Here is an 18,931-nt window from a genome sequence, read left to right as displayed (position 1 = left end):
TGGAACACATTCAGGGTTGCCACAAGTTGCTCCAAGTGAAATTCACTGATATTTCCCTTGGGCACTGATGACCGTGCAGTTGAGCGCCCAACAAAACCAAACATCATCATTATCATCACTGATATTTCCCTAATTTCCAGAGAAGTTTTAGCATTTTTCCCTGACAAATTTTGAGATCTCAAGGGTAAGTTAAGACAGAAGCTGACAATCTGTCTTCGCAGCTACAGTACAAGAGACAATAGTGCAAGCAAAGAAATAAAAATATATACTTGCAAGCAGAATGGTGTTTCTTGTGTGAGCAAAAGTCTTAAATACTAACATCAACTCCTTTTGTAATGAACTGTTTTTAGATGAAGAAAACAAGCCATATGGTATATGTGTTTCATTAATACCACTGACGTTATTTTATTTCAATAAAACAAAACACATTTGGTGACAAAAATATGCATTTCCATGGAGTCACAAGACAGATTTAAAATACTTTCACTAATTTGATAAATAACCTCAGAAATATGTAGGCCTCTTGAAAGAACTGTATATGGTGGGGAAGAATTGTATAAGCTGACACTGTAGATGATTGCCAATAAAATGTTGGTTCTACTATGTTCATTATTGTCAGTTATTACCCACTGTGTTAAATCTACTATTTCACAGATGTTTTGTGATTTTTCTTTCAAGAAATATAAGAGTACATAGTTTAAAAACTCCCAGCAACTGATACAATTTTCTTCTTCTTATCATCCATACTTTGTAACATATAAACCACTTTTGAAGTGCCAAAATGTACTAGAACAAATAAAAATGTCTATAAAATGGTAAACTGAACAACACACTTGAGGTGAGGCAATCGCAATTCCTGAAATCAATTGCCCATGGCCTCTGACCTGCTGAGGAGCACCACAGTCCTGGGTCCACATTACACATTACACCACATACAAAAAGACCCAGCCTGTTGGCAGATCAGTGAGACTAGATCTGACAGACATGGCCTGCACATTAGTGGGAACTGAATGGCTTCAGATCAGCATGGCCAACCCATTACAAATACATGCAGAAGTGGCCTGCAGTTTTGGCCCATCATGGAAATGCACTCATATGGCCAGCTATTCACAAGCCACAGGCAACATGTTGATGAAATGAGACCACGGTAATCAATGCATGCAACAGATAACTCGTGCAAATAGTCTGAGAATCAATAATAATAAGGATAGGTAGCCATTCATCATAAAGATGACTTCTGAGCCACAGACAGGCACTCAGAAAAGAAAATCACACTCTCACAACTAAATTTTCAGCTACAGCTTTGGTCAGAAAATGAGAGGATACACACATTCACACAAGCACTTAAACACAACTCATGCACACATAACCACCGTCTCTGGTCGTTGCATCTACAGTCTCTGAGAATCATACCCAAACAAACCACTCCTCATGCCTCCCTGCCTCTTGGTGGCAGCTGCTAGAGTAGAGGCAAGAAATGGTGGCAGCATTGACTGCAAGCTGAGGGGGGTGGTATGAAGGAGAAAAGAGGTAGTGATGACAAAGTAGAGAAGCAGCACACATACTCAGCTGCACCCAGCCAGCGATGATGCATGACACCTCAGTAAACAAACCATTTCATCTACTGAGACAAAAACGAGATTTTTCCAGTGGTTTTTTTTCCCCAAATTTTCCTGATATTTCCCTCACATATACGAAATTTCCTGGTATTTCCCAATTTCCAGAACCTGTGGCAACCTGGCACTATCTAAGAAAATAGGAAGAAGTCACTGTACAATTGCATCCACATATATTGCAAGAAATTGTTAAGATTTATGTCCAGCAGATTTTGGCACTCTCATGTATTGACAGAGAGGTGTATCAGTCTGGGCCAAGAAGCCCAATGTTGCATGGAACATGTGCAACTATCTAGAGAAAATGACGAGTGGAAAACTTTTGACAGTCATCTAACAAATTTTCAATAAACAGTATAAGGAAAATAGATAATGCACTTCGGTCCAAGCTGCCAGAAATGGCAGACAATTGTGTGGGAGGGTGCTTGCTTCTGTGAATAAATGTGTGTGTGCTTCCTTTTCTGGAGAATGTTTTGGTGAAAAGCTAATGTGTAAATGTCTTTTCATTGTACCTGTCTGCAACTCAGCATGTCATCTTTACAGTGAGTAGCAATATATATTTTCCTCATACAGTTTATCAAAAATTAGGTGGGTGACTGGCATAAGTTTTACACTTGTCATTTTCTCTAGACAGGTGCAGATATTGCTTGTAAAGCTGAGCTCCTCGTTCGAGACTGACACACTTCACCATTAGTAAGTAGAAGGGCTAAAATACAATGGACTTAAATCTTAACAATTTCTTGCAATACCTGTTGATGTAACTGTACAGTGACTTCTTCCTCTTTTTTTAGATAAAGATACCATCATATGATGGGTGTTCCCAGGAGGAGGACAAAGTGATTTTTTACGTGGAGTGTGTCCTAATAAGCCAAAATGTGTACTTTTACAACCAAGTTCTCTACCAAATCATACCTTGTTGGGGAAGGTGTGTCACATTGAAGAGTGGATATGCAGAAAAAAGACTAACATAATCATCAAATTTCTCAGTCAAAGTTAGCTTTTTTCAAAATGATAATAAAAATTTTATGACTACCACATGTAATTTGTGTCAACTTTCTTTATCACGTATAACACGAAGGCAAGAAATAAAAATTGGTCCAGCAGTCATCAAAATACATATGGAAAAATGCCCAATAATCTGTTGTGAATCCCATCACATGAATTAACTCCACACTCTATATATCATTCCCAAAATCTTAAACAGGTAAAGTACCAGGAACGGAGGCAATCCTTCGCCAAAAAACACACCACATTGTAAGGAAAACCCTTAAAGCAATGACAGAGTCTCATTACTAAGTCTATTTTCTTCCACATTACAAATTAATTGCTAAAAGTTATTCCAAAACTGATTAGTGATGACAGGTATGCTGGATAATAGTCTTTAGCAACAAGTGAATTTTTTACAGATGACGGGTAAGTGCAACATAAATTAGTGCTTTATGTGCAAATTATTTACACACAGTGTATGAATCATTGTGGAAGTCAAGTAATAAACCTTCTCCCACTTACAGGTGACACAGTAGACATTACTTTGTTGTAATATGCTCTTAGCTGAGGAGGTACAGTCATTTGAAAAGTCTGTTGGTCTGTTCCTGGTAGCAACCCTCGACGGCTACAGAGATCCTCCTCTTCCCGTTGCAGATGGTTAATCATACAATACATGTCTGTATCAGCAAATCCATGTGGTGACCTGTAAGTTGGTACGCAACCAAAAGCAAGGTATATAGTAACTGCTCACTTCAATTTTCTCATCCATAAGTAGCTGACAAATGTGTCTGAGCAGTTTGTACTCTTTATTGTGTTGTAAACAGAACTATGTCACTGGTTAGTAGATGGAATATCTAATAATTATCAGCCAAAGTGTGTTTTCTAATTAGATGAAATGCAAAACAATGTGAAGTCCATATACTGCACAGAAATTACATTGGTAAATCACTGCTGCTTGGGAAAAAGTTGGCAGGATTTGATTACAAAATAAAAAAAATTACATTTGACACAAAAAAATGCCTTTGAATAAGTGGTATAATACATATGATTTAGTAAATGTACAATTAGCAAAACAAAAACTGGTTGTAGCTGAAATTTGAACTACCCATTATGATACAGAAGAAACCAAACACATTAGAGGGTGCATCTTACTACTCACAAAATTAAAGAACACTTTTAAACATGAAATTGAAAAAAAAAAAGAAATGCCTTCTTAATACACATTATCAGGACATATCCTCAAAAGATACACAAGTAAACTGTGCCACATCATTCCCAGAAATATAGGACTAGAAAACACAGTCGATGTCATATGATGAAGTTAAGTATAGAATGGCAGCAAGGAACAACTTAATGTAGCAATGTTTAGCATAATGTCTTCGTACCTTAGTGCAGGATGCAACTGTGTGACAAAAGATTTTGGTTCAAATCTCAAACACCACACAACTGTTTGTGATGATTTGTTTAATTAGTAAAAAACATGAAATTAATAAAATGCACAGTTCTTGTTCTTAAGAAGATATTTCCTGCCCTCAAACGCCATATCATACAGCTCTTTCTACCTTTTCATCAACCTCTGCGCACGCACGCACGCACGCACGCACACACACACACACACACACACACACACACACACACAAACCACAACCACAACCGGCAGTTTTGCAAGTAGACGGTGTGAGAGATTGTGTCCTGTGAAATAGTGTGTGGAGCAAGGGAGCAGGAGGGAGGGTTCATGAATGGTGGCTGACTTCTTGAAGGGTGGCAGCATGCAAGAGGGCTATAAATGTATAAGAATGGGAGAGTTAATACTTGTAGGTTTGTAAATAATGGGTGGCATGGTTCTTTCTGATGTTGTTGTTGTTGTGGTCTTCATTCCCGAGACTGGTTTAATGCAGCTCTCCATGCTACTCTATCCTGTGCAAGCTTCTTCATCTCCCAGTACCTACTGCAACCTACATCCTGCTGAATCTGCTTAGTGTATTCATCTCTTGGTCTCCCCCTACGATTTCTACCCTCCACGCTACCCTCCAATACTAAATTGGTGATCCCTTGATGCCTCAGAACATGTCCTACCAACCAATCCCTTCGTCATGTCAAGTTGTGCCACAAACTTCTCTTCTCCCCAGTCCTATTCAATACTTCCTCATTAGTTATGTGATCTACCCATCTAATCTTCAGCATTCTTCTGTAGCACCACATTTCGAAAGCTTCTATTCTCTTCTTGTCCAAACTATTTACCGTCCATGTTTCACTTCCATACATGGCTACACTCCATACAAATACTTTCAGAAATGACTTCCTGACACTTAAATCTATACTCGATGTTAACAAATTTCTCCTCTTCAGAAACGCTTTCCTTGCCATTGCCAGTCTACATTTTATATCCTCTCTACTTCAACCATCATCAGTTATTTTGCTCCCCAAATAGCAAAACTCCTTTACTACTTTAAGTGTCTCATTTCCTAATCTAATACCCTCAACATCACCCGACTTAATTCGACTACATTCCATTATCATCGTTTTGCTTTTGTTGATGTTCATCTTATATCCTCCCTTCAAGACACCATCCATTCCGTTCAACTGCTCTTCCAAGTCCTTTGCTGTCTCTGACAGAATTACAATGTCATCGGCGAACCTCAAAGTTTTTATTTCTTCTCCATGGATTTTAATACCTACTCCGAATTTTTCTTTTGTTTCCTTTACTGCTTGCTCAATATACAGATTGAATAACATCGGGGAGAGGCTACAACCCTGTCTTACTCCCTTCCCAACCACTGCTTCCCTTTCATGTCCCTCGACTCTTATAACTGCCATCTGGTTTCTGTACAAATTCTAGATAGCCTTTCGCTCCCTGTATTTTACCCCTGCCACCTTTAGAATTTGAAAGAGAGTATTCCACTGAACATTGTCAAAAGCTTTCTCTAAGTCTACAAATGCTAGAAACGTAGGTTTGCCTTTCCTTAATCTTTCTTCTAAGATAAGTCGTAAGGTCAGTATTGCATCACGTGTTCCAGTATTTCTACGGAATCCAAACTGATCTTCCCCGAGGTCAGCTTCTACTAGTTTTTCCATTCGTCTGTAAAGAATTTGTGTTAGTATTTTGCAGCTGTGGCTTATTAAACTGATTGTTCGGTAATTTTCACATCTGTCAACACCTGCTTTCTTTGGGATTGGAATTATTATATTCTTCTTGAAGTCTGAGGGTATTTCGCCTGTTTCATACATCTTGCTCACCAGATGGTAGAGTTTTGTCAGGACTGGCTCTCCCAAGGCCGTCAGTAGTTCCAATGGAATGTTGTCTACTCCGGGGGCCTTGTTTCGACTCAGGTCTTTCAGTGCTCTGTCAAACTCTTCACGCAGTATCGTATCTCCCATTTCATCTTCATCTACATCCTCTTCCATTTCCATAATATTGTCCTCAAGTGCATCGCCCTTGTATAGACCCTCTATATACTCCTTCCACCTTTCTGCTTTCCCTTCTTTGCTTAGAACTGGGTTTCCATCTGAGCTCTTGATGTTCATACAAGTGTTTCTCTTATCTCCAAAGGTCTCTTTAATTTTCCTGTAGGCAGTATCTATCTTACCCCTAGTGAGATAAGCCTCTACATCCTTGCATTTGTCCTCTAGCCATGCCTGCTTAGCCATTTTGCACTTCCTGTCGATCTCATTTTTTAGACGTTTGTATTCCTTTTTGCCTGCTTCATTTACTGCATTTTTATATTTTCTCCTTTCATCAATTAAATTCAATATTTCTTCTGTTACCTAAGGATTTCTACTAGCCCTCGTCTTTTTACCTACTTGATCCTCCGCTGCCTTCACTACTTCATCCCTCAAAGCTACCCATTCTTCTTCTACTGTATTTCTTTCCCCCATTCCTGTCAATTGTTCTCTTATGCTCTCCCTGAAACTCTGTACAACTTCTGGTTCCTTCAGTTTATCCAGGTCCCATCTCCTTAAATTCCCACCTTTTTGCAGTTTCTTCAGTTTTAATCTACAGGTCATAACCAATAGATTGTGGTCAGAGTCCACATCTGCCCCTGGAAATCTCTTACAATTTAAAACCTGGTTCCTAAATCTCTGTCTTACCATTATATAATCTATCTGATACCTTTTAGTATCTCCAGGGTTCTTCCATGTATACAACCTTATATCATGATTCTTAAATCAAGTGTTAGCTATGATTAAGTTGTGCTCAGTGCAAAATTCTACCAGGCCACTTCTTCTTTCATTTCTTAGCCCCAATCCATATTCACCTACTACGTTTCCTTCTCTCCCTTTTCCTACACTCGAATTCCAGTCACCCCATGACTATTAAATTTTCGTCTCCCTTCACTATCTGAATAATTTCTCTTATTTCATCATACATTTCTTCAATTTCTTCGTCATCTGCAGAGCTAGTTGGCATATAAACTTGTACTACTGTAGTAGGTGTGGGCTTCGTATCTATCTTGGCCACAATAATGCGTTCACTATGCTGTTTGTAGCAGCTTACCCGCATTCCTATTTTCCTATTCATTATTAAACCTACTCCTGCATTACCCCTATTTGACTTTGTGTTTATAACCCTGTAGTCACCTGACCAGAAGTCTTGTTCCTCCTGCCACCGAACTTTACTAATTCCCACTATATCTAACTTTAACCTATCCATTTCCCTTTTTAAATTTTCTAACCTACCTGCCCGATTAAGGGATCTGACATTCCACGGTCCGATCCGTAGAACGCCAGTTTTCTTTCTCCTGATAACGACATCCTCTTGAGTAGCCCCCGCCCGGAGATCCAAATGGGGGACTATTTTACCTCCGGAATATTTTACCCAAGAGGACGCCATCATCATTTAATCATACAGTAAAGCTGCATGCTCTCGGGAAAAATTACGGCCGAAGTTTCCCCTTGCTTTCAGCCGTTCGCAGTACCAGCACAGCAAGGCCGATTTGGTTATTGTTACAAGACTGTTGCCCTTGCAACTACTGAAAAGGCTGCTGCCCCTCTTCAGGAACCACACGTTTGTCTGGCCTCTCAACAGATACCCCTCTGTTGTGATTGTACCTACGGTATGGCTATCTGTATCGCTGTGGCACGAAAGCCTCCCCACCAACGGCAAGGACCATGGTTCATGGGGGGGGGGGGGGGGGGGGGGGGGGGGGGGCTTTCTGATGTATAGTACACATATTCCTAGTGATTTCTTTCTGTATTTTTAGTATCTACACTACGTTACTTCAGTTTCTCCAAACACAACACTATATCTAATAACAGATTAAAAGTAATTTCTACACACTGGTTTTTGTGTCAGTGTCAGTAATGGTTGACAATATTTGCTTTGCAAATGCAAAACTGCCCAGTTTGTTGTTACCAGTATTCAATGTGTGCCTGCCAGCTCAAATTTCTAACCTAATTTAATCCTAAGGATTTGACTGAGTCAATTTCTTCTCTATCTTGGTTGTTGTCAATAAACTGGACTGTTTTGGTTTTGAATTGCATCAAGTGACTCCAAATATAGTAATGACATGCTAGGGCAAGTGTCCTGTAAGCAATCTCTTTTGAAGATTGGTTCATTTTGAGGATATCAGAAAACACATTCAAAGTCTGTCACCTACTCGACCTAAAACTGAGCCATGTCATCATTCCAATTCATGTCCCCAGAAATTCTTACTACCAGGTATTTGCATGAACTGACTGATACAAATTGTGACTCATAGATTTGTAGTTGTAGGATATGAAAATTTGCATTTTGTGAAGTGCACAATTTTACATTTCTGAACATTTAAAGCGAGTTGCCACTCTTTGAACCGCTTTAAAATCTTATCAAGATCAGACTGAATCTTTGTGCAGCTTTTCCAGATATTGCTTCATTATGGATAAGTGCATCATCTCACAAAGTTGGAGGGTACTACTAAAATTCTATGCCAGATCATTAATGTACAATATGAACAGAAAGGTACCCAACATACTGCCACAAGGTATGCCTGATGTTACTTCTGTATCTGACTCTCCATCCAAGATAACATGCTGCAATTTCCCTAACCAGAACTCTTCAAGACAATATTAATTTGCTATTGGATTCATTTGGGTCCTCACTAGATGCAATGTTTCTGTCTATTGCTGTAAACTGACCTCCCACAGGTTCTAATCAACTCCTGTGGTACACATTCTATGTGCCATTACAGTTTCCCTATTCTCCACTTTCGGTTTCAATAACTCTCAGCTCCAAGACAGCCGTATAAGAGAGATGTGAGTTCTGGGACTTTGCTATGAACACCCCAGCAGTCAACAACTAACATTTTTAACTTTTTATCTACTGGGAGGTCTCGAAGATTCCACAAAACTAAGAAAATAACAATATGCATTACAGACATACTCTGTCACCCAAGTGATCATTTGTGTTGTATACTGCATTTATTCAAGGTAACTTTACAAGTCACCACTGTGTTCCATAATGTTGTATACCCCGAAAAATCTACAGATGAACTCTACTTTGGTCCAGATGAAAGAATCTTGATAAATTATTGACATGATGTTGTAAATCAACAACTGTCTGCACCTCAAAAATGAACTAGCTGTTTTCAGTACCAGTCCTCAGAAGGAACCAAGAACTGTCTCAAACCCAGGTGACAGACATCGTTGGTGCCAACATGAGTGATGATTTGCAGTTGATTGCATTCAACGATCCCTGCAAAATGGCTATTTCCCCCACTTCTCCCCCAGCCACTGCTGTGTGACAGTTTTCTGCCATACAAGGGTTCTCTATTGTCCACATCTAAAACAGATTTAACCCGTCAGTACACACAGGTGGTCTGTCAGACCAAGGAGGATATTTTCACATTAATGCAATGTTGAATGTTGTTTCCAAGAAGCTATCTTCTCTGTACCTTTAAGTGAGTGTAATAGGAGTCGTATGGTATGGTGTATCTGGTATTTCAACAATAGCGCTTCCAGTTAGCTCACAACAAAAAGGTCAAGGGTCTCACAGGCCAGCTGCATGCACTGGTGTCAGTTTATTGTTAGCTCCGCCAAGGTTATTTACGCGCGAATATTTGCGGTATCTGCTTAGTTTAGTGGTAGAACAGATTTTTTAATGCTTTGTACCTTATTTTAGTGTGTTGTAAGTGTTGTAACTGCATCATGGCTTATTCTTACGAGGCACAGGAGGAGAGAATTAGGAACTTGATTGAAGTAGTAATGGCTGAAAGTAACGCTGGTGATTCTGAAGATGGAGAAATTGACTTTGAAGAAATCCAGGACCCAGAGTGGAAAAGTGATTCTGGCACCAAACAAAAAACGTCGAGTGATGAATCAGAAGACAGTGATTGTGGCGCTGACAGTGATGTGTTTGTCGGTAAAGATGGAACAGTATGGAACTCTCATACTCCACCAAAGAACTCCTGCACATGTTATCATAACATCATAACTCATTTACCAGGTGCGAAAGGTGCTGCGAAAAGTGCTACAAATCCTCTACAGTGCTGGGAACTGTTTTTTGATGAAAACATTATACACATACTCATTGACTGTACTAATAGGTACATTCAAAGTATCCAGGGAAACTTTTCAAGGGAAAGAGATGCACAACAAACTAATAAAGCTGAAATAAAGGCCGTATTCAGATTATTGTACTACGCTGGTGTAATGTGAGCCCATCGACTAAGTCTACAAGATTTGTGGCGAACAGATGGCACAGGAGTTGAAATATTTCATCTCACAATGGGCATAAACAGATTTTGTTTTCTCCTTCAATGCCTCAGATTCAACGATAAACAAATGAGAACGGAAAGGGAGAAAACAGATCACATGGCGGCGATAAGACAGGTGTTCAGTCTAATTGTTGAAAACTTTCATAAGGCTTATACAGTTTCTGAATATGTGACAATTGATGAAAAACTAGAAGCATTCTGTGGAAGATGCAGATTCCGACAGTATATGCCAAATAAGCCAAACAAGTGTGGAGTAAAGATTTTTGCAGCAGTGGATGCCAGAATGTTTTACACATTCAACATGGAGGTGTATGTTGGGCAACAGCCTGAAGGCCCTTACAGACAGGACAACAGACCAGTTGAACTTGTTCAGAGACTTTGCCAACCTATCCTGAATACACGCCGCAACATAATTTGCGACAATTATTTTACAAGTTACGAGCTTGCAAACACATTGATTACGAAGAATACGACCATCATTGGTACACTGAGGAAGAACAAGAGACAAGTCCCAAGGGATTTATTGACACTAAAAACCAACAAGAAAAGTCATCTATGTTTGGGTTTCAGAAAAATTGCACCTTCGTCTCTTATGTGCCGAAACAAAATAGAGTGGTATTACTACTGTCAACGATGCACCACAATGGAAATATTGACGAAAATACAGGGAATGATAAAAAACCAGAAATTATCACTTTCTATAACCTTACTAAGGATGGAGTTGATGTTGTAGACAGAATGAGTGCAAATATAATGTAGCTAGAAACACAAGAAGATGGCCAATGGTTGTTTTTTATAGCATCATGAACACAGCTGCAATAAATGCTGCTATTATTTTCAACTCAAATCAGAAAGAACAACTCAGAAAAAGAGAGTGTTTGAGGCAGCTTTCTTTTGCGTTTCTGCATGATCACCTTCAGCAAAGAGTAATGTCAAAAATATTGCCAAGGAAGATAACTGAGAGAATTGGAGAGCTTTGCAGAGTGAAAATTTCTGAAGTGGAATCAACTGCGACTTCACGAGGACGGTGTGTGGACTGCAGAAGCAAAAACATAAAAACAAGATATATTTGTAAGAACTGTAAGAAATACATTTGTCTTGAACATTCTGTTACTGTGTGCCAAGGCAGTATCGACAAAATATCTGATTGAATACATGCATTATTTTGATAACAGCTAAATTTTATGTATCTCCATTTGTGTAAATATTTTTGACCAAAATAGTACATTTATCCCTTAAATATATTTACTAAACTGATTTTTAATGATATTACTTCATTTAATAACGCTTCCTTCCATAATATACATCTAAATGCAAATTCAGAAAGATAGAAACTGCAAGGGGCAGTGAGACCAGCTGCATGTACTGCCGTCCTGTTTCCAGGTGCGTGCACTGCCGGGTTAATATCTTATGATGCTTATATCAGTTTCAAGGCAGACACCATAGTGGTATCTGAGTTGGAGGTATCTGAGTTGGAGCCTTTGGCTTACATACATACGAGGCACCAGCAGCAAGTAAACCAAGCATGCTGTCTAGCAAGTAGGTCTTAGCCAAGTACGGACTCTGGCAAGTGGCTTTAAAGTCCCATGTAGCTTGCCAAGCCATCACTTGCTCTATGTATATGAGTCCTTAAATCACACTCCATTGCAATTCTAGTATAACAACTTGGCATTTTTATTTTGGATTACACTCACAGACTTCTGTCTTGGTACTACGTAATGGTTTCTGGTTTTTGGGTTTCTTACCAGTTATCTACTTGCTGGCTGGATGGCTTCCAGCTATGGCACTTTGTCACCAGATGCAAGTGTTTCTATTGTGAATGACGGAAAAGTAGAAGGCAGATGTGTTAACAACAGAAGACAGCCCTGCCACACAGACACTGGCAAAATTCACAGCAGCAATTTTGAAGCAAGTTGACAGTTGCCAATGCTGCTTCCAGCTGTTTATAAGCAGCAAACAACTCCTTTATCACAATCTCGCAATAACAACAATCACTAGCCACATTGATTCACGAACCTAGCTCATACAAAGATAAAAATTAGAAGAAAAATTACGTCCAAAACTAGGCTGTATTTATGTCAAAACTGAACCAATTGCAATTAAAGATGAAACTGGGAATATACTCTTTCTCTTCTAGTAGATCATATGATGTCTTGTGCTAAGACAGTGTCCTACTCTAGCAGAGTTACCCACTTGGCCTATGGGTGTATAATAATGATGTTCACTGCAACAGTCTTGCATCATGTGACATGTCTAGCCAATATACATTTTTATATGCCTTGTTTCCTAAGACTGAGATTGTTTCTGAAAGAATCCTCAAATGTTCCACGTGTGGCTTAAAGACATATTTAATGCTGTGTCTGCTAAGGTTACTTCCAAATCTTGAAGAAATTACCACTGAAGTATGGCAAGAATATTGTGATAATGGAGTCCTCTGTTTCTTCATTTTGTTCCCTGGACTGGAGTAACTTTGATGGAAATTATGCTGAATTTGTTTCTTTGAATAAATGTTCTGTCATAAATATCTCCTCAGATTTAGAAGTTCACCCAGTGCACTATCAGGATTGGGAACAATATGTGCTCTCCAAATCAGTATGTGCAATGGACCATCACAAAGTTCCAGGGGGTGAAAACTTGGAGGCTGAATAGGTTGGTGGTACATGTTATGCCCTAGTATTCCACTGGCTTTCCTTTCTACCAAAATGTACAGGAAGGGAAGTGTCATATCCTTTTCTACCTCCATCACAAACTGAATATTTGGAGGGAGTGAATTTAAATGTTGAATGTCTCCCAAAAGACTAGACGATACACTCATTTTCGGGGGGGAACAGAACACCTTGAATGACTAGAGACAGGACATTAATATTCACAGGACACGTACATTAGTACGTTCTGCAGAAATCATTAACATTTGAACCATATTGGCCAGCATGTTCAAAGTCAACATCGATAATACTGCGCAACACCATGTACCGGTAAAATGTGCCTGCAGCTCTTGTTGTCACTATAAACCAAAGGTAGTGGAGCAGTGTGATTTGAGCAGACATGCTGGATCCCTCGCAAGCGTATGCACGAACTGTACCATCAACTCAGTTAGTTTGAAAGAGGGCGCATTATTGGCATGCATCCATCCAGGAAATTGCTGCTTGTGTGGGACAAAGTGTTTTGTCAGAGCAACGGATGTTCACAGAATAGTTCACAGAAGGCCATAGAACATGAAGAGATGGGTCAGATTGCACCACTCAGATCGTCCCTTGAGAAGATTGACACCTCATTCAAATGGCATTGCAGGGTAGATCTGTTTCCTCCCCAGCTCTGGCACAACAGTGTAACACATCGTACACTGTCAGGGCTGACAGTCCATCATTGTTTATTACAGCACAGGTTACGTGCATGTTGTCCACTTTTCCGCCTACCTTTGACGAATGTGCAGAAATGTGCTAGATGACAATGGAGTGCAGAATAATGTCACCGTGAACAGGAATGACATCAGATAGTGTTTTCAGATGAATCCAGGTTATATTTGTTTCAAAATGATAGCTGCCTTTTGATTCGCCACAGACAGGAGGGACTGAATTTGCACAAGATACGGTGCCAACTCAAGGCCTTCTGGTAAGGGGTGCTATTGGGTACAATCACAAATCACAGTTGGTGAATGTCCAGAACACTGCACTCAGCGTGAACTACATGAATGACATCCTGTGACCTGTACCCATACCCTATCTGCACAACACCCCAGATGCCATTTTTGCAAGGCAAGTAATTCTGGTAGGAGTTAGATAAAAGGGTGGGATGCTGCAATTGAAGTTAAGCATGATATATTCAGCAGCATGTTGTGTCACTGTGTGGTCAAATGAATCAATAAATAGTCAGCAGAATGTAGTTTTTGTGTGTGTGTGTGTGTGTGTGTGTGTGTGTGTGTGTGTGTGTGTAAAAGAGAGAGAGGGGGGGGGGGGGGAGGAGGAGGCAGGGAGAGAGTTGGTTAGTTACGTGTTCTGTAGATCATTTGAATGATCCTTTTATTGAGATAATGGGGAATTAGTCAATTTACAAGATACGTATACATCATTAATGAAAACATTACTTTTTAGACCTACTCAGGCCACTACATTTAAAAACTAGTTTTTTAAAAGGTTACCAATTTCTAAATAGAAATTTGTACATGGTATACAAGGAGTTGTCCAAGACAAATTATTTTAGGTTAGATTTACAACTTGCTTTGTTACCTGTTACACATTTTATGACATTGGGCAAATGATCAAACATTTTTGTTGCTGCATATTGAACTCCTTTCTGAACCACTCACAGCTTTAATAATGGATAATAAAGGTAATTTTTCCTTCTAGTGTTGTAGGTATGGATATCATGATGATTTATTTACAATGCACTTCATTACTGAATATATGCAATGTGACTGTGCAGTTAAAAAGCCTAACTCCTTGAAGAGAGATCAACATGATGATCACAAGTGAATACCACATATTACTATTACTGCTCACTTTTGGGCAATTAGTACTTTCTAAGTGATCAGTTAACCCTGAAAATTATTCCTTTAGCTGATACTGAGTGGAAATGTTATTTTGCACAGGAGGTTGATTTGTTTGTTTCCATGACTGGGAACCACACATAGATCAGATGCAGCTGAACTGAATTGATTGGGAAGCGCAGTAATGTGCTGCAACTGTGTATACCCAGGACATAAACACAGTTTTAGGTCTTAGTTTTAGGTATTTTCATGTGCCATATGTATAAATATGGACATCACCAACCAAATGTCCTCAATCAATGTCATCTGACAAAAAAAATCTGCATTGTAGTCTCCACAAACAATGACTTCTCATTTAAATCTGAATACAATTATTAAAATGATATCTAATGTAATTGATAGATAAAAAAATCTTCTCTCCAATGACAGCAGGGGAACACATACACAAAGGGATTTAACTTTTAAAAGCCTTTGGAGCCAGTGGCTTCTTCTTATTCTCGCAGAAAAGTTGAAGGGGAAGGAGAAAGGTCCTCCAGAACCATCTGGTAAATCTTCCCTGACCTGGGATTCTGGATGACTTTTCTGAACTGTACCCCTTTCCCTAAACCACTCCAGTCCTTTTCCTTCACCCCACTTCTTTCCTCTTCAACTCTTCTGCCATTAAAGTTAAATGCTTTTGTGTGTATGTTCCCCTTCTGCTGCTTGGTGAGTAGATGTTTTATTTATTCATTTACATTATATTATCAATAACTGATTATTTCTGATGTTATCTAATGTAACAGGATAGATAAAAAATCTCCTCACCAAGTGGCTGCAGGGGTACATATATTGAAAGGCATAGAACTTTGCAAGCTTTCAGAGTCAGTGGCTCCTTTGTCTGGCATAAGGGTTGAAGGGGAAAGAAGAGAGGTGAAGGAAAAAGACTAGTGAGGTTTAGGAAATGTGGAGAGTTCAAAAAAGTTGCCTAGAACCCTGAGCCAGGATAGATTGTCCAGATGAGATGAAAAGGAAAAACTGATTGTTGGGGACTGCACTGGATGAGATTTGAAAACCTAAGAGATTAAAGGTGGGAGATAGGGCAATATGCAACACAGAAATTACTGTCAAAACGTCATGTACAAGTTAATAAGAGCAGAAAGTTAAGCACATTGTATGTGTTAATACTCTTAGCTTTTTGCTCTTATTAACTTATGCATGATGTTTTGGCAGTAATCTTCGTATTGCACACCCTTTCTTCCACCTTTCAGCTCTCACATTTTCTACTCTTATCTGGTGCAGTCCCCAGCAATCAGACTTTCCTTCCTCTCTATCCAGTAGGTCTCCCCTGACTCAGGGCTCTCAGTGACTTTTCCAAATCCTCCTGCTGCCACTTGATGAGTAGATTCTTTTTATGTATCCGATCACACCACACTTTCAAAAATTGATTAATTTCATTAAAATGGTATCTGGCAGTTTAAGATATTTGCTGCTGTCAGTATTCTTTAGCATCTGCATTTCTTGGTCCATTTTCATGTTACAGCATTTATAAACCAGTAAAGCCTGAATCAACTGCATTTTTGTATATGTAGCCACCTGTCTTTCTGTATTATGCTTCAAATGTATTTAAAGATTTTTTGAGGCACAAATTAGGATAGTGTCTGAAATACGGACAGATTCCTTTAATACAATAATTGTAATCAAATTGTTCATTTTACTTCACATCCCCACACTGAAAATTTCAATTGCTAAAAAACAGTAGAAAATGAAGAGAGAAGGACAATGACTTTGGAATTTTGGTCTTATCTGTATTGACCCAGCAAATTCTTATCAATATATATTTTCCACATGTGTATACTACCTGTGACCCACAATTTACACACTAATATTACTTTAGATGATAATGACAATATAAATACTACCTTCCATGCACATAGAAGCCATAATTCTCTGAAGCAAGAATGAAGACACTTATGTTAGCCATAGAACAGAGATCCACAAATTCTTGAACTGCATTCTTGATGTATCTTTCGTAGATTGTTGTGGCAAATAACCACTGTAAAAAAGAGTTAATATTTGATAATCAATCACAAAAATATTCCAAATTATATTATGACACAAAATATTTCAATTTAATATACAAAATGCAAATGCCAGTGATATCATATTATAATTGCAGGTCACAAAAGGCAGAATGGTAAGGATAGTTCTACTGTGTCTGACTCTCTTCAAATATTGCAACAGATGAATTTTAGCTGTTGTTGTTGTTATTATTATTATTATTATTTATACACAGTGTAGTGGTGCCACATAGTGTCATTATGAAACAAAATACCTGGTGCAACATCACTGTCAACCACTGTGATGCTGCTACCCACTGGGTGCTTGTAATCGAGAACACCCTCTACAAGACCTTGGCAGAATTTGACTTATAAGCCAGCACCGGACAGGTCTAAGACAGGTGTAACATGATCTGTGGAGTGACAGTGAATGCGTTTTCAGATTGACTAAGGTGTTTACAATGCGGACTCAGTTTGTCATAGCGAGAGCTTTGGTATGGTATAAACCAGAATTTCCTGTAGAATACAGTCTTAACATAGCTTGCACTGTTTCCTAGGAGCAACCTATATAGTGTCACCCCTTCTTGGCAGTGTGTGTACATCATCTTTCACAAATGTGTCAACAACTTATGACCCATGTCACATGCAAATCAGACCTTGAACATTTCTGTAATTATGAAGTGTGTGGATTTTCAACCATGAAACACTTACAACGACTAACACAAACCCCAAATATCAGGAGTTAATGACAGCTATATTACAGGTGCAGTGTAAGCTCAACAAATGCACAGAAATGACTCCCGCACCACCTGCATTCACAGATTTTCCACCATTTAATGAACAACATGAAGGGAGGGATATTTCTGATAATTGCAGTTACAGTTTTTGGCTTGTCTCGCTTCTAATTCAGAAAGCCAAAAGGCCATGTTCTTGTCATGAAATCCCAAGTTGTATCACCTAATAAAGAAAATGGACTCATTAACTAATCTGGCAGATCTTGAGTTGTCTACAATATTTGCTTTATCACAAAAACATTTTTTGACAACAAAAATATGTTACTGCAGCAAGGTTAGAATTTTGGCAGTGAAAAAAGGGCCTCAACTAATATTATGCAGAGTGGACCACCAATCTACCTGAATTAAGTAAGAATTGCAATTTCAAATGTTTGCACAGGCACAAGCCTTGCTAAACCAATCTACTTTCTTAAGTTGGGAGCACAAGCTAAAGTGAAAACTTACCATATACTGACCATGGATGAAATCTTTGCAAAATTAAACCATGGCACTTTATTTGACATAACTGACCTCCTAGAGGCATGTTTTCTAAACCCCTTGAATGCAGTGTCAAAAGCTTACCTAGTACTACATATCAACAATATTATTAAATGAATAGATGGCTACTCACCTCCTGTCACAGACAGGAAAAACTTCAGCCAAAAGGCCTCCTAAAGAAGCCTCCGCCACATGCCGTCAGGTGGCTTGCGGAGTATGGATGTAGATGTAGATGTAGAAGAAAATACACATCTACACAAGCACGCATGACCACTGTCTCTGTCCGCTGAGCTTGGACTAAAATATGCCCTATGCCCCTACCGTTATAACTGATTACCTTTCAGAATCTCTTTAGCCACTGCCAAATACCAACAAATACCAACATTTCATGGACCAATTATTACAAGGTATTCCCACCTATGGCACAGCCTTGACAATATTTTGATCACAGGTACAGCTCAACAGGATCACCTACAACTTCAAGCTTTCGTTCTGAAGACCAGAAAGTGTTCTTTCATGCAACCTTCCTTGACATATTTATAGTTTAAACTCTTGGCAAATGGGCTGCAACCAATGGATTATGTGGTGGCTATTGATAAAATGTGGCACCTCATGAATAAAATATACATACAAGTGTTTCTGGGTAAGATCAACCGTTATGTCTGATTCACTGCAAACCTAACAGAATCCCACCCACTGAACCAATTACGATGCCAGGGCACAGGTTTCAAATGATCACCGTGCTGCCAACTAGCTTTCCACATTTTAAAAGATTGCATTCAGCTCTGGTTTGCCTCTGTTAGTAGTAACAAACTGATACATGCCCCACAGTATTGGTACACTCCTG

The 18,931-nt window shown here is 39.0% G+C and overlaps 1 protein-coding gene across 2 annotated transcripts in view; it reads right to left on the bottom strand.

Moving 5' to 3' along the window:
- The window catches only part of LOC126190985 (meckelin), a 224,027-nt gene that overhangs the window by 46,653 nt on the left and 158,443 nt on the right, over window positions 1–18,931 (bottom strand). For both annotated transcript variants that reach the window (XM_049931661.1, XM_049931662.1), the window contains 2 exons: window positions 16,676–16,809; window positions 3,123–3,303 (listed from right to left, as the gene is read on the bottom strand). In XM_049931661.1, the coding sequence (XP_049787618.1) occupies window positions 3,123–3,303; window positions 16,676–16,809 (315 nt within the window). The remainder of the gene's footprint in view (window positions 1–3,122; window positions 3,304–16,675; window positions 16,810–18,931) is intronic.

Source organism: Schistocerca cancellata, chromosome 6 (assembly GCF_023864275.1).
Source record: "Schistocerca cancellata isolate TAMUIC-IGC-003103 chromosome 6, iqSchCanc2.1, whole genome shotgun sequence".
In the NCBI taxonomy this organism is placed as follows: domain Eukaryota; kingdom Metazoa; phylum Arthropoda; class Insecta; order Orthoptera; family Acrididae; genus Schistocerca; species Schistocerca cancellata.
The sequence above is the reverse complement of the archived record's forward strand: the minus strand, read 5'-3'. Positions and strand labels throughout refer to the sequence as shown.